Source organism: Crocodylus siamensis, chromosome 1 (genome assembly GCF_052110815.1).
Source record: "Crocodylus siamensis isolate JL-2025a chromosome 1, ASM5211081v1, whole genome shotgun sequence".
NCBI lineage: Eukaryota > Metazoa > Chordata > Crocodylia > Crocodylidae > Crocodylus > Crocodylus siamensis.
This window is the reverse complement of record NC_143395.1, coordinates 305231929-305249099: the sequence shown is the minus strand read 5'-3', so window position 1 is coordinate 305249099 and position 17171 is coordinate 305231929. Positions and strand designations below refer to the sequence as shown.

Here is a 17171-nt window from a genome sequence, read left to right as displayed (position 1 = left end):
TATAAAGCCCTTCTTTCTAGGTTGGTCAGATGCTGTCCAAAGATGCTTTCCCCTGTTCTTATCAGATGGATCCCATCTCTTGATAGTAGTCTTCCAAAGAACATCTGTCCATTGATAAAGAAGCTGAAGCCTTCACGTTAATACCACCATCTCAGCCATGCATTCACATGCAGGATACAGTGGTTTCTGCCTGGACCCTTGCCTTCACAGGAAGAATCAATGGGAACACCACTTGTGTTCTAAACTCTTCAGTACTCTTGCCAGCCGCCTTATAGTCACCACTAATTTTCTCAGTGTCATTTCTGGCAGTATCATTGGTGCCTACATGGACGAGCAGGAAGGGGCAGTGGTCTGAAGGATGGATGAGCTTTGGTCGTCTTTCTGTGATGTCTTAAGTTTGAGATCCAGGAAGACAACACACTTCTCAGGCCCATAAAACTGGATGACAAATTGGTGTCTCTGTCCTCTGCAAAAGGAAGTAATCAACCACCACCACTGTTTTCGTTTTCCTTTTTCCTTTTCCTTTTCTGTGCAGTGGTCCTGGAGTTAAATGGTATAGCTGGTATCTTGTCCTCCTGTGGTGTTTGGGGTAAAATGACTGTTTAAAGAATTGCTGACAGGAATACAATGCACTTTCCCTAGATGGAATAGCAATAATTACTTTTTTTTAGGCTAGGGCTTGTGTACCTGCTTTCAGTTTTGGGAACGGAGCAGGAGAATAACAAAGCCAGCATTTTTGGCTGACACATTTGTGTTCTTAATACTAAAATAAGTGGTTGGATTGAGACTTTGATATTGAGGGGGAAAAAAACAAATGTGCTAAATACAATTTATAGTTGGTCACTGTTTATATATAAGTATATATGTGGTATTTTTCTTATTCTTCATTTTATGCTGCCCTTTAAACCCAGTGTTGCAAATCCTATACTAACCATCAAATGTAAACATTTTAAAATTTAAATAGCTAGCTTGACATCACACTATTTTAACAACTTGACACACAAGCATGTGTGGGAGTATCTTAGTAGTAAAGCCATGCTCCAGTTGTATGCTATATTTAGAGTGTAAAAACACTCTAGAGTGGTGATACTTTACTTTTCACCAAAAAGAGGGCAAGGGGAAAGCTCAGAAACATCTTTTTGTATAAAATGTTTTTGCTTCCTTTGTCCCTTTATATCCAACCTTTTGTATTTATTTTGTATTATGATGGTTATGGAGTATCGCTTTATTTAATGTGAGGAAGCTGATGTGCGGAATGAACAACTGCAGGATCTTAATGAGGTGGACATCTGGACCCAGTGGCAAGGGAGGATCCTAGGAAACAGGAGAGCCTCCATCCTGCTGCATTCTTCTCCTGTCTTTACAGATCCCGATGTTACTTTCTGCCTGATCCTCTGTTGAGGACTTGGAATTGGGCTGTAGTTTGTCTGGAACTTGCTCTCAGGTCTGGTTGCCATAGGTGACCCTGCCAAAATTGAAAGACTGCAGATGACATAACTCTGAGGATTATTGGGACACGCAAGCCTCTCCACCGCTACAAGGTTTCAGTCTAGGTCTTCTAACTTAGAAGAAGTTCGATATCCCATCAAGGAAACCAAGAACAACAAGGCTACTGGACCAGATGGCATATCTGTTGAAACCTTCAAGGCTGTCTGTGAGGAACTGGTATTGAGACTCCACAAATTTGTTCTTTGACTTTGGAACAATGAGGAGTTCCCTAGTGGACTTGAGAAATGCCAACATAGTATTTACCTTCAAGAAAGTCTGTGTGAAGGAACTATCAAAGTATTGTCCCCCTTTCCACAGCAGGGACATTCCTTGCCCACAATCCTCCTGAACGCTCATCATCTTGCTGAGGAAGTCCTACTGGAATCTTGATGTGGTTTCAGATATTTCCGTGCAGCAATCAACATGATCTTTGTTGCCCACCAGGACCAAGAAAACTGTTTGGACATTGGAACTTATATATGGACTTCATTGACTTCAATAAGGACTCAGTCAGTTGCAAAGCCTTGGGAATACTGGCCAGATTTGGATACCCTGAAAAATACACAAAGGTCCTGATACTTCTCTTGATATTAGATGACAGGGATCATTTTTGTAGCGGATTGGAGACTGATCCATTTGTCATCCAAACTGGGAGGCAAGCAAGGATGTTGTTGCTTCAGTTCTGTTCCCCACACTTTTGATCATCATCCAGATCCTCCCCTCCGGAATCGATATTGAATACTGAATGGATGGAGGGCTGTTTAGTCTACCAAAGTATTCAAAACAACCATCATAGAAGCATAGAAAATTAGGGTTGGAAGGGACCTCACTCAGGAGGTCATCTAGTCCAACCCCCTGCTCAGAGCAGGACCATCCCCAACTAGATCATCCCACCCAAGGCTTTGCCTAGTCAGGTCTTAAAAACATCTAAGGATGGAGATTCTACAACCTATATGGGTAGCATGTTCCTGTGCTTTACAGCCCTCCTGGTGAGAGAGTCTTTCCTGATATGTAACTTAAATTTTCGTTGCTGCAACTTGAGGTCACTGCTCCTTGTTCTGTCATCTGCCACCACTAAGAACAGTCTAGCTCCATCCTCTTTGGAACTAGGTAGTTGAAGGCTTCTATTAAATCCCCGGTCAGTCTTCTTTTCTCTGGACTAAATAAGTCCAGTTCCCTTAGTCTCTCCACAGAAGTCATATGCCCCAGTCCCCTCACCATTTTAGTTGCTTTGTGCTGGACTCTCTCCAATTTTTCCACATCCTTTCTGTAGTGGGGGGCCCCAAAACTGGACACAATACTCAACCAGTGCCAAACAGAGGGGAATAATTACCTCCCTTGACCCTGCTAGCAGCTCTCCTTCTAATACAGCCCAGTGTGCTGTTAGCTGCCTTTGCAACAAGGGCACACTCTTGACTCATATTCAGCTTATTGCCCAATGTAATCTCCAGGTTTTTTTCTGCAGAGCTGCCAGTGCCCAGCTTGTACTGGTGCATGGGATTATGCTGTCCTAAGTGTAGGACTTTGCACTTGTCTTTACTGATCCTCATGAGATTCCTTTTGGTCCAGTCCTCCAATTTGTCGAGGTCTCTCAATCCTAACCCTACCCTCCATCATATCTACTACTCTTCCCAGCTTGGTGTCATCTGCAAACTTGCTGAAGATGCGCTGTGTCCCATCTTCCGGTTTTTTTATGAAGATATTGAACAAAACTGGCCCCAGGACCAACCCATGGGGCATTTCACTTGGTGTTGGCTGCCAACTAGACATTATGCCATTGATTACTACCCTTTGAGCCCAATGATCTAGTCAGCCTGCTGTCCACCTTAGAGTCCATTCATCTAGCCTATATTTCCTTAGCTTGTGAGAATTTTGTGGGAGACTGGATCAAAATCTTTGCTGAAGTCAAGGTATATCATGTCCACTGGTCTCTCCACATCCACAGAGCCAGTTATCTCATCATAGAATGCAATTAGATTGGTCAGGCATGACTTGCCCTTGATGAATCAAAAGCTGACTGTTCCTAATCACCTTCTCCTTCAAATGCTTAGAAATGAATTCCTTGAGGACGTGCTCCATGATTTTTCTCAGGTTTGAGGTGAGGCTGACTGATCTGTAGGTCCCCGCATCCTCCTCCTTCCTGTTCTTAAAGATGGGCACTATATTTGCCCTTTTCCAGTCATACAAGACCTCTCTCAATCACCATGTGTTTGCAGAGCAGCTGGGTACTGTCTTTGAAATCACATTCGTTAACTTCCTCAGCACCCTCAGGTGCATCACATCCAGCCTCATGGACTTGTATACATCCAATTTTCTAAATAGTTCCCAACCTGTTCTTTTGCCACTGTTCAGGGGTAACATGTAGGGGGTCCATACAGGTGAATGTGTATGCTTGAGCATGGTAGCACACCCCCTAAAAAAGGCGCCACCGACGCATCCTCCCCCAGCTCCTCCTTGCTGCTGACAGTGCCGGTGGTGCATGTAGGAGCTCCACACTTACGGCCACTGTGCTTCCTCTGCTGTGAGCACAGCTGTGCCCCCCAGCCACTAGGGGCACACAGTTCATGCCACTGTTGGCTGCTCATCTCCTCCGCAAACTACTGCATATCTCTGCAGAACTCTGCTAAATTTTGGGTCTTTCTCTCAACATGGAGAAAACTGAAGTCCTTTATCAGCCTGCTCCAGGCCTCAAATATGACCCCTCCTTTCAAATTACCATTAAGGGGAAAGACCCTGGAGGTAGCTGAGCACTTCTTTTACCTTGGCAGCCACCTCTCTCAGAGAGTGAACACTGAAGCTATCCAGCATAGGATCCAGTGCATAAGTGCCTTCTTCAGGAAATTGTTTCAGCATGTTTTTATTGATTGCAGTCTCCAGAAAGACCCTAAGATCCAGGTCTACAGTGCATTTGTTTCATCATCCCTACTCTGAATCGTCATCCCTACTTTCCTCTATAGATGCGAAATGTGGGTGACCTACCATTATCATTCGGGGTGGGGAGGGGAGCAGAGCCCGGAGAGATGTCACCAGTGATGCTTCTGGAAAATCCTCTGCATTAAATAGGAAGATCACCACACAAATGGTAGCATCCTTGCTTAAGCCAGTGTTACCAGCATTGAGTTGGTGATCCTCAAGCACCAACTTCACTGGACTGGATATGACATGTGGATGCTGTCAGAGCCGCGGGCCCCGGTGTCACGGTGGGCCGAGTATGGATCGAACAGGTGGGATTAGCAGCGAGGAGTCAGAGCGGGCGGACAAGCATGTGGTTTCAAAACAGAATGCTTTTATTGTTTACTTACGCCACTAATGGTACTGTAGTGTAGGTCAGGTCAACTTGGTTACAGTAATACGATAATACGATGACGGTGAATTAGAAACGGAGCCAAGTCTGTAACAGGAATGAAGTCGATGAACAGGAACGAGTCTAATAACGAGTTGATCGGAAACGTAGGACGAGAAAACGAGGCCGGAATGTGGTAAATGAGTAATGAGAAACGAACGGATGATCGAGAACGAGTGGCCAAAAACGAGTCGAAGATAACCGGAACGTGAACGAGTAAGCGATGATCGTTAACGAATGGTTGAGACGAGAGGAACGTTTTCTAGGAAAGGGTACGCCGGGATATGACGGTGGTGGGGAGACCACTGGAACTCTGGGAAGCAAACCAGGGTTCTAAGAGGCTCTCCTGAGGCAGTCTCTGCTGTAGCAGTCTCTGCTCAGGTCGGGTCTGGTCTGGTCTCCGAGCTAGTCTGGTCTCCACTGTAGGCGGAAACTCACTGGCCTTAAATATGTTTCGAGTGGCCAATCAGATAGCTCCCCTTTTGGAAAGTTCTAGTCCATTCTGGTGCATGTCTAGGCATGCGCGTAGTGCCAATTCAGATTACCTCATTGAACTTTTATGATGGACAAGTGTGGGGTCAAGTATGGGGCATGTGCTGGGCATGCTCACTAGCCCTCTGGGGATTTTCCACTTGCTTGTCCGTGCATGTCTGTGCTTAACACTGTGTTATCCAGCACCTCTTTTAAATTTGGTTCTGACAGATGCCTGATAGGGCTGTGTGAAATGGCTGTGTTTCGATTTGGTTTTGGATTCGGTCATTTCGGAGGACAGTGATTCGTTTTGGTTTTTCGGATTAGTGTCCTATTTTGTTTTGATCAAATCTGTTTTGGAGATTTGGCTCTGCCGAATCTCCTCTGAATCTGTTTTGAATGGGCTGCAGGTTTTGTACAGCCCTACTGTCCAGCTAGTTTGGGCTTGGAACTGGGGGGCTGCAGGGCCCTAGCAGGGAGCAGGATGGGGCTGTGGGTGGCTTGTCCAGGGGAGGGGGAGGGCCGCTGCTCTCCGTGCAGGCGAGGAGAGCCCTGCGTGGATCTCTGATCCCTGTCACACTGGGTCATGGGGCAGGGAAGCAGCGCAGATCAGCGACCAAGCCTGGTGGTTCCTGCTGTGCAACCTGGCTCTTCAGGGAGCAGAGATCCATGCTGGGGGTTTCCTCACTGTCACTGCCTGCCCTGTGCTGCTCCTGCTGTGCGACCTGGCTCCGCAAGGAGCAGAGATCTGTGCTGGGGTCTCCTCGCCACCACTGCCAGCCCCACACTGCCCTGGATCTCTGCTCCCTGCAGAGCCAGATCGCATGGCAGGGACCAGCCCTGCCATGCTCCGTGACCTGGCTCTGCAGGGAGCAGAGATCCATGCTGGGAGTCTCCTCACTGCTGCTACCCACCCTGTGCAAAATTTTCTGAAACATTTTGGATGTCTCATTTCACTTCAGAGATGTTTTGGAGCCTTCTGTTTCGATTCAGATTTGGTGTTTTGGGTGCCAAAACAGCCTGAAACTCATCCAAAATGAAATGGCTGGTGAAATTTTGCACAGCCCTAATGTCTGGCCCTGAACTTGCAGAACCAAGTACTCTAATCCTAGTTTAGCTTGAGCTGTCATGGCAGCCAGAGGAAACAGTTGAAGGACACATTGAAGGCATATCTCAAGAAAACAGATGTAGACATCAAGAGCTAGGAGGAGATAGCGGCTAACCAACTTGGGAATGGTGCCACAACCTCAACCAAGTGGCAGCCCACTTGGAGGTAGCGCATCTTGCCCTGAAGCAAAGAAGGGCAAGACAAAGCAGAGAAGAAAAAGCGGAGGATGGAAAAGAGAAATCCTGGTCCATGGTTTATTCTCTCCTTGGAAAGATCTGCAATTTCTGTGGGCAGAATTGTGGCTTAAGGATTGGACTTTTAAGTTGCCTTAATACCTATCAATGAGCCACAGTAGAGATCATCCTTGAATCAAAGGAATTGCTGACTTTAATTTTAAACTATTGCTAAGAGCAGTTTGTATTTTGAAACTAAATGGAAGGGATTTTTGGCAGTAATCTTTGTATTAGTTTTGACTGATAAGCAGGGATCCTGGTTTTCTCTTATTTAATAAGATCTCCAATTTTTGGATTAAAAAAGTAACCCCAAATCCATATTTTCCCATGATTTAAAATGAAATGCCACTGTATATTTATCTATATATTAGTGGTGTTTCATGTAAATAATGGAAAAATGCAGATTTTGGGTTCCTCTTTTTAATCCAAAAATTGGGAATTTTTTTGTAAAAGGGAAAACCGGGATCCCTGCTGATAAGGAATCATGTTTCTTGACAGACCCATTCCATTTTCTTAACTATTTTTTAATTGTTGAGAACTGTATACACAAATAGAGTGGTGTGGTGAACATTCATATGCTAGTGCTTTAAAAATAAACAGCTTTTCTTAAATTGCAGGTTCCATTTTGTAGTAAAATATTCCAGGCATTACATGTTGAAGAGGTTATTGCTCTCTTTCATTGCCTGAAGTTATTTGGGCTTTGGGTTCATACCTTACACCTTAACATCATCCAAGACATGATTAATTTTGTCCAAAAAGGTATTGTGTGACATGTCGTTGCTTGATCTAACTATCTATCTATCTAGTCCAAAAATCTATCCTGAATATAATGTACAATGGTTTGCAAGATGGCCGGCTCCAACAGCACGATATTCAATAACAGCTTTAATTCTCAAATTATAAATCTAGTTTTCTTTTTGGAAAATTGGAAGGAAATTTACTGGGTTGTGTGTGACATGAAATATTTGAGGGAAATCCTGGCTCTGTTGAAGTCGATAAGGATTTTATTTCCAAAAAGAAAATATTAATGATCGATATTAATTATTAATAATAATACCTTAAATATAGAATGCAAAATTTTACATTCCTTTAATTGGTGAAACCATTGATGTGGCAAGCTTTATACATCAAATCTATAAGTAGTAGTTTTGTAGTTAGTCTACCTGTAAAACTGGCATGAAATCTTACAGCAAGAGGAGATCAATAAATGTTTCTTTCTTGACAGATTACAGAGCTTTTGGATGTTTCAATGGAATTGGGATGCTTCTTAGCTGGTGCACTGATCTCTTCTCAGGGGCACATGGTTACTGAAGAGATCATGTCCTGTATTGAACCAATAAGGGACTTTCTTGCCATCATTTTCTTTGCATCTATAGGTAATCTAAAACATTATTAAAAAACTTATTAGTTTACATAAACTTGTGTGGGGAGGGAAATTTTTGCTTTGTATGAATCTGTTAGAATATTTTCTTAAGTGTGAAGTTTTTATAAATGTATTATATATTTTAAGTATAACATTAAAATATTTTATGAATGTGTAAATTAAGTATGTAATGTTAAAACTCTGTAGTCCTGTTTGTATTAGGGCTGTCAAATGATTTAAAAATTTGATCATGATTAGTTGTGTGATTAATAAAATTAATCACAATTAATTGTGATTTTAATCGTACAGCTAAAAACTCACCAAAATTACGTGCAGAAAACCACAAAATTTTGCAGGTACTTTGTATGGTTGGGGGTGGTGTGTGTGTGGGGGGGGCGGGGTTTGGAGCCAGGGAAGAAGAATCCCCACATGCCTTGGCAGGGTGCAGGGTACTGTGGGTCAGGAGTGAGGGATAGCAGCAGGGCTGTGGCTTGAGAGTGAGGGGTGGGGGCAGGGCATGGGAATATCACTGCCTACCCCCCCCTCACAGGTATCCTCTTTTTTTGAAACTGGAAATATGGTAATGCTACAGGAACACAGCCCAGTGGCATGTAGAGCAGCGCCCAGCAGGTAAATCTGTTGCGGGGGAGGGTGGTGGGAGAGGGAAGAAGCAGGGGGCAGATTCAGGCCCCCATGGTGAGGGAGGGAGTGGGACGGGCTGGGGTGAATGGGGCCCTGGGGCCGAACGGGGTTGTGAGACTGGCCTGCAGGTGTCTTGACCAGGGGTGTGGGGGGCGTGGCTCCCTGTCGCTGTGCGCACCCCTGGGGGAGGCAAGAAGGCATATGCCCCCTGAATTTATGAATGGGGCAGAGGCAGACTGTCCACTGTGGACTGAGGTCCTGTGTCCTGGTGCCTTTGCCCCAGGAGCCACATGATGCTATGTTGTGCCTTTCATCCTGGGCAGGCAGGGGACATGCAGCCAGCATGTGGCTCCTGGGGCAAAGGCAGCAGGGCACTGAGTCCCAGCCCTCTTCCACCCTGCACACAAATCTGGGGGGCCACAGGATCCCCATCCTCCCATGGCGGTGCTTCCAGCAGTGGAGAGCCACGCCCCCCCACACTCCTGGGCGAGTCTCCTTTTGACACCATCCCATGACCTGCCCTGGCCCCAGAACCCCATTCACCCTAGCCCCTGCCCCTGCCCCACTCTCTCCCTCGCTGTGGGAGCCTTGATCTGCCCTTCCACCCCTTTCCTCTTCTCCTTGCCCCGTCACTTTCACAGACTTACCTGCTGGGCACTGTTCTATGTGCTGCCAGACTGCATTCCAGGCTGTATGCATGCTGTGGTTGCTCATCTGTATGTGTCCATCTGCCCCCCATGCCTTCCTGTTGCAGCAGCCTAAAACCCACATCTAGGCTGCCTTGTGGTCCTCTGCACTGCCACCACTGTCCCTTTGGGCAGCCCAGAGGCAGCGGTGACAGAGGTGGAGCACAGTGTGGGCTCCAAAACCATGTGTGTGATTAATGCATTAAAAAAAATTAACACAAGAATCAATTAACATGTTCATCACGCATGTGAATAGCAATTAATTGACATGCCTAATTTCTATTTAATCAAGTAACTGCTAACCTTTGAGCTACTTTAAACAAATCTCTGAAATACCTTAAGGTAAAAAAGTTTGTTTTGTTATTTTAAATCCTATTTTCTCCTTGCAGAAGGATATTTATTACAGCAAAAAAATGGTTCTTATTTATCAAAGTTTTATTTAGGTTAGGTGAAAAACTTGAATATGGAGTTGAGAATTTTTGTTGCAGTTTTCTTTGTTTAGATGCAATGCATAAATGCATACCTGGAAAAGGAAGAATCAAACGGGAGGTAGTTTCTTTACTTGTAGCTCCAAGGTACTTTTAGTGAGCACTCACCTCAAAAACTCTGTATGTTGTTTTAGAACTTCATTTGAAGCATCTTCAGGCTTTGTTTAGAACTTCCTTCTCTGTTCTCTAACTTCTCTCACTTCCAAGTACTCACCCTTATGCAAACACTTCCTAGTGGAGCAACTTCACTAACATAATTCAGTGGCTGAATGCCCATCCATGTACCTGTGTATTGGTTTGGTGGCCATTATTTGGCATAGAACCTTAAACTGTTTCTTACAGCTCTCTGAAAATGAATAACTATTCCCACCAGTTTTAATGACATGTTGCCCAATCTGCAACAGTAGTTTACTCAAATCAGTCAAATTGCAGACTAGCTGACTCTTAAAATGAATCTTTAGGTGGGATGGGGAATTTGTTAGACTAGAGTAAAACTTTTGGGTCTGTGTAAGCAACTGGGTTGGGACAGTCATTGCTAAATGTTCTCAGCTGAGCTATTAAAACACATCTCCATTATATAATAGTTATTATCACCTTAGAACCAGTCATACACCAGAATTGTTTAATGTTAAGTAGTGTATAAGAACAAAGCAAGTTGTAAATCTGTTGGGGCAGGCTCAGTGTAAGAGAAGTGTAAGAGAAGACAACAGGTAGACACAGGAGTAAAGGAAAATGGTGAGATATTAGGGAGTATTCTGTCCACCCTAACTAGTAACAGACAGTAGCTATTTCAAATTTTACTTCCTGTTCTGTTCTTGAATGATAAGAATATCCCTTTGAGCACTGCAATTTCTCTTCCTTTTGTGATATTAATTTAGCAGTAATGAACCCCAAAATGTTTGTAGAGCTTTAAAGAGAATAAACCTGCTTATGGAGGAATGGCTGCATGAAATGTATGATGCTACTTGAGAAGAAATATGATGTGTACTTTAGCAGTTCACAAAAAGGTTATGGTGCTAACTATCTTACTTTTAAGTTTCTCATCTATTAAATGTTAAAAGGCTTAAATAGGAGTATGGACGAGAGTTCAAGAGTTTGTGGAAAGAGGTTGGGTATGAGAAATTGTGTGATGTAACATGAAACTATTTGTGTAGGTCATTGTGAGAAGTGTGGGGGTGGTGGGGGAGCATGGAGGTTGAAATTTTAAAGTGCTTGGGTTTTTTGGCATTCAGGCTTCACGTTTAGCTCCTCTGCACTACAGTTTGTATAATGAGTTTTATATATCCCAATACTTTATTATCCAAAATAATAAAGTTAAATAGAATTAAATAAAATATTATCCAGACAAATAACAGCTTAAAGGAAAGGTAAAAGTATACTTTAAGATGTTGAAAAAGAGGGAGTTGTTACTGGGATTTTCTTCTTCTTCTAGAGCATCTTGCATCAAGGGTAGCCTGAACTGGGTGATGGAACAGAGAGGAAAAAGGCCACTGCTGAATAAGCAAGATATTCTGTTGTAGAGAGTAAAGAATTGGATCTTGAGGTAGCTTGGTATATCAGTCAGGTATATTTAATTCCTATCCCTGGTAAAATAAAGGATCGCATATTAAAATATAGTTCAACTGGAAAATTATGGTAAAAATTGGGTGGACTTCCTAACTCATTCTGTCCTAAATCCACATTAGAACTGGTCTGTTTGCAGGGAAAAATAAGAGTCATCACTGGCCCTGCAAATTCACCCTGAGATCTAAAATTTAAGTTAAATGTCACCTTGTTTGTACATAATACGTTTTTAATTGCCATTAGCTGAACCTGTGCAGTTTTTGTACAGTTATAAGTGAGGAGAGGATTTTGCCTTTGGATTTGGGCCCGGGCTAACAATTCTTCTCAATCAGCTGCTTGAGTATGTGCACATTCTGTTGTAAATGTGCATGTATCCTGAACTTGGAGCTCTAGCTATGTCCAGACAGCCTGCATGAGCCCTGCCCTTCTTCATGCTCCATGCTGAAGTGTGAAAGGTGTTGCCGTTTTTCCAGGTTTTGCCTTCCTTTCAGCCAGCCAGGAGATCTTTGAGAAGGAGCTTTTGCAGTCTGATCCCAATCATGTCTGATGTCTACAGAAGCTCTCGAAATGTTAGTCTCCGGTATTTAGTTTTTCTTTGGTTAGTCTCTGTCTCTCTCTCATAGATTCCAAGGGGCACAGATAGGGACAAAGAGACCACTACATTTGGCAAAAGGAAGGAATTTTTCCCACAGGTCAGATTGGCAAGGACTGTTGGAAAGTAGCCATTTTAGGCACTGATAGAAATGACATTTGTCACATGACCAGTCCCTTGAAAGTGCTCTACAGCTGTGTTGTGACACACATGCATGGCTGCAGAGCACTTTAAAAGTGACTGATCACATGACAAATTAACCCTCATCTAATGAGGGATCAGATGAAGGTGGGGGAGGCATTGCTGCATACACTAGATGTAAAACGATGAGGATTTCCAAAAAAAACCCCCAAACCCTTTTTGGTTATCTGTGCTCTTTTCTTTCTGTAGCTGAAAGACAGTGATCTTCATCCAGAGGCTGTTCAAATGAAATCTCTGGACTGTATCAAGATGTGTTATGAAATCACTCAGGAGGATCCACTGATAGTGATTAGGGCACATTCCAGTAAACTCCATGCCATTACCAGTTGCTGCTCTTTAGAATGTCCGTCTTGTGGATATCTATAAGGCAACCCTCGGAGTTCTCTTTACACTTTCACTAAGCACTTTGCCATTGTAGGGACTTTCAAAACAGTCCTCCAGATCCTGTTTTCTTGGTATGCTGCTGCTTGCCTCCAGGTGAATTAGGCACTGCTGCGGAGTTTTTACTACGCATTCCCATGGATTTATCTTAAGCATTAACGCTGGTCCTTTCTTCAGCTGTTTTAAAAATGCAGAAAGCTCCCAACAGGTTTGGCATGCACAGCCAGATGCCTCTCACAATGTGATGAACTGAGACTCAATCAGGAGGTCAAATTCTGGTGCAATTCTGCCCTTAATGACTTGAGTTATTGGTATCAAGACAAAAACCTATGAATGTTAGTCCTAACTCCTCAGCCAATTCCTGTTAATGTCCAGACCCTTCACAAACGTTATCCAAAGATACATGCTTATAACCAAGGGGAACTAACTACTCACTCATCTACTGGTGAGGTAACTGAGAAATTGCACAAGGTCATTGGAAGTATAATATAGGTGTACAATACAAGAGACGAAACACATTTTGCCACATTCTGTTTCAAAGAGAAAATGTCAGATTATGTGCTCATGCACTTCACACTAACAGCATGACTCCAAGTGAGTAGACTTCAGATACAAATGTTATGGCTATCCCTGCCTTCATGCTAACAGAGCTGATTGTTTAGCTCAAATGGTAGTCTCATTTCACATCTGTGGGTCTTGGGTGGAGTCCCACACGAGTGTTAAACATAGCTATATTCTCGGTAACCAATGGATCATACTTTGTTCCCAAGGCCCGGAATAGAAACCAGAAATTCTGATGTCTGGCATTCCATTGCCAACTCACAAATACTGTTAAGCTACTAGTGTTTTGTAGACTAGTCCACATAAAGAATAAGAAGATAATTTCCCTGCACTAATTTGCAATTCCAGTTCAAATGAAAGAGGTCAGTTCAGAAGGTTGCGTGGGGAAGATATGCATGTGTGTGTATATGCGTGTTCGTAAAACATACATGCTTTGGGGTGTAAGTAGTCTGTTTAAGGATTCTGAAATAATCAGTGAAATTATTATTATAAAATATTGTATTTGTAAAAGCTATGAATGTTTAGAAGTGAATCAGGATTTTAGCAATACTTGTTTTCCATATTTTCAGTGCTTGAACTTTTGTTAATGGAAGCTGTCCCTTAGGTAACTCACCTTGATTATTTTTTTTTTTAGTAAGAGATTGATTGAAATTAAGAACAGTAAATAGAAGAGTCTGCCTGTATGTCTAGAGAACCAAACATTTTGTGTCTGTGGATTCCAAAATTATTTGAATTTTATTAAATATATCTTTCCAGAAAGCTAGTTTCTCTACTTGAGGTATGCCCATTAGCAGTTACTGTGGGCTTGATACCTTAGGGTAGAAATACTGTAAATTTGCTTGTAAGTGGCATTAAAAGGACTAGCATAATTGGTCCCGTCTTTGGTCTAGGTTTGTAGAACATGGTTCATTTGGATGTGTGTCTGCTTGAGGATGTGCACCTTGTGCTTTCAAGTCCTAGGGAAAATGTATTATGTCAAGTTGTTTGAACCCTGAAGCAGGTTTTAAACCCAGCTGTAAGTCAACACAGATTTGCTTAAGGAAGTGCTCCTGTTTATGTTGGTTGAGTAAACTCTTTGCGGGAGCTTAGTATTGAGAATTTTGTTTTTGATATTGCCTAGTTAGGCACTATGCCAATATAAAGTGTGCACTGTAATACATCAATGTGTGAAAGAACATGTAAATCAGAATCTACATTACCTAATATTCATTCAGGTTAATCTCCCACTGACTTGAATGAACTATTTGCTATTCATGTAAGTCAAGGGCTTTAGGATTTTCCTTCCTTTCTTCCAGCTCTAGAATACAAGCATCAATTTCTGCAACCACAATACCAAGATTTTATCAGTGTGTGACCTCAAGTCTTGGTAGTATTGGGATATGACACCTCTGGGGAAATAAGTCAGGTGGGTGCTGCTGGAAGTAGTTTGGGTTGGTGCATCAGTAGGTAGTACCGATAGGAATTTTCTGTGCTTCAAGTTTACTGTTGCTATTAATTCAATTTAGCCCCAAATCCATTAATTATAGAATATATTTGATAAGAGTTTTAGAATTTTTTTTTTGTTTTCCAGTCCTTTATAATGGGAGAGATCAGGCTATATGATGGAAGGGGACTGTTGCTGGGAAGTAGGGGTGTTCAAAATGGGCCATATTTGATTCAGATTCAGCCCGAATCAGGGACAGATCCGATTTGTTGATTCAGATTGCTATCCTGATTCAATTCGGCCAAATCTGAGTCTGAAGATTCAATGCTGATTCAGAGAATCAGCAATTTGCCCATAGACAGTTTTAAATGTTTTTTTTTTTACGTACCTTGAGGTACCACGTATGGCTTGTGAATGCTGCGATGGTGGGGCAGATGGAGTGTCCCACAGGAGTGTGGTGGGGAGGCCCTGCATACTTAGAGGTGAATCCGGAAGTGTCCAGCTCCACTGCTGAGTGTGCTGGGCCCCTTCCCCGAGCTCCCATGGGATGCTTCATCCACCCCACCATCTCAGCATTCACAAGCCACCTGGTACCTTGAGGTATGTAGAAGAAATATTTAAACCTGTGTCTATGTCCAAATCATTGAATCTTTCCAAATCTCTCTGAATTGATTCGGAGGGTTCCATTTTGATTTGGACAGATTAAAGGGTCTCTTGATTTGATTTGGATTCAGAGATTCAGCTGCCGAATCAGGCCGAATCTCCACCAGATCAAATCAGCGACTGAAGCTTTGCACAGCCCTCCTGGGAAGTACCATTAATTTGGCAAGTCCCCAACTTTAATTGCTAAATAATGATACTGACACAGTGACAGGTGTTTACAGAATGTTTGGAGAAAAATGCTATAAATACATGTATTAAACCTTAAGTGTTTTCATGATTTCTTTTTTTTGGAAATACTCTTTTAACAGCCAAGTTTTGAACTAAGGATGTTCCAGCTCAGTCACAGATAGAACAGAAATCAGAGATTGAAATTGCTTATGATGGAAAAGGTGTTTGTTTTGTTGAGTCAGACCAACCTGGTGGCCTTCTATGACCAGGTCACCAAATCCTTAGATGCAGGGGTAGCAGTGGTCGTAGTCTTTCTGGACTTTAGGAAGGCCTTCTACACTGTCTCTTACCCCAATCTCCTTAAAAAAACTGGGGGACTGTGGTGTTGACACCTACACAGTCAAATGGGTTGCTAACTGGCTGGAGGGCCGCACCCAGAGAGTGGTGGTGGATGGGTTGTTTTTGACCTGGAGGGATGTGGGCAGTGGGGTCCCCCAGGGCTCGGTCCTCGGGCCTGCACTGTTCAACATCTTCATCAGTGACTTGGACAAGGGGGTAAAAAGCACTCTGTTCAAATTTGCTGACAACACTAAGATGTGGGGGGATGTGAGCACGCTAGAAGGGAGGAATAGGCTGCAATCAGACCTAGACAGGTTACAGGGGGGGGTGGATGAGAATAGGATGGGATTCAACACTGACGAGTGCAAGGTGCTGCACCTGGGGAGGAAGAACCAGTACCATACCTACAGGCTGGGGAACTCCCTTCTCGTCAGTGCATTGGCAGAAAAGGATCTTGGAATCATCACTGATGCCAAGATGAACATGGGCCAGCAGTGTGGGGATGCAGTCAGGAAGGCCAATCGTATCTTGTCATGCATCCACAGATGCATCTCAAGCAGGTCCAGGGAGGTGATCCTCCCCCTCTACGCGACACTGGTCAGGCCGCAGTTGGAGTACTGCATCCAGTTCTGGGCGCTGCACTTCAAGAGGGATGTGGACAACATGGAGAGGGTCCAGAGGAGGGCCACCCGCATGATCAGGGGGCAGCAGGGCAGGCCGTACAAGGAGAGGCTGCAGGACCTGAACCTGTTCAGCCTCCACAAGAGAAGGCTGAGGGGGGATCTAGTGGCCTGTTACAAACTGGTCAGAGGGGACCAGCAGGCATTGGTGGGGTGGTCCCTGTTCCCCCGAGCACTACCAGGAGTGACTAGAAAGAATGGTCACAAGCTGGCAGAGGGTAGATTCAGACTAGACATCAGGAGGCGCTACTTCACTGTCACGGCGGCTAGGATCTGGAAAACCAACTTCCAAGAGAAGTGGTGCTGGCTGCTACCCTGGGGGTCCTTAAGACGAGGCTAGACAATCACCTTGCTGGGGTCGTTTGACCCCAGTACTTTTCCTGCCATGGCAGGGGGTCAGATTTGATAATCTGCTCAGGTTCCTTCTGACCCTACCAACTATGAAACTATGAGTAACAGTTATTCCTTTGCTTATAACACCCCCACCCCCACCACACAAAACCCTGAAATTATTTTTAAGCAACCTTTCCAGATCACATGATCATCTTTTAATATGCCAGTATTTTTTTTAATGATTTTAATGACTATTTAAAAGAAACTAAAAGTAAAATCAGTGAAGATTTCGTCATTCTCTGTTTATTAAAAATGTATATTTTTATTAATTCACTAGTATAATCAATCTTTGACATGTTGTATCTGAGTGGTTCACAACTCCTTTAGTTTGCAGGAAGTCGCTGAATTAAGAATGAGCTGCCTGGCTCACTGCTGCAGCTTTTTC

At 43.4% G+C, this 17171-nt stretch overlaps 1 protein-coding gene across 3 annotated transcripts in view; it reads left to right on the top strand.

Annotated features, from left to right (window-relative positions):
- The window catches only part of SLC9D1 (solute carrier family 9 member D1), a 60677-nt gene that overhangs the window by 39421 nt on the left and 4085 nt on the right, over positions 1-17171 (top strand). For all 3 annotated transcript variants that reach the window (XM_090021780.1, XM_090021789.1, XM_090021771.1), the window contains exon 11: positions 7869-8019. In XM_090021780.1, the coding sequence (XP_089877906.1) occupies positions 7869-8019 (151 nt within the window). The remainder of the gene's footprint in view (positions 1-7868; positions 8020-17171) is intronic.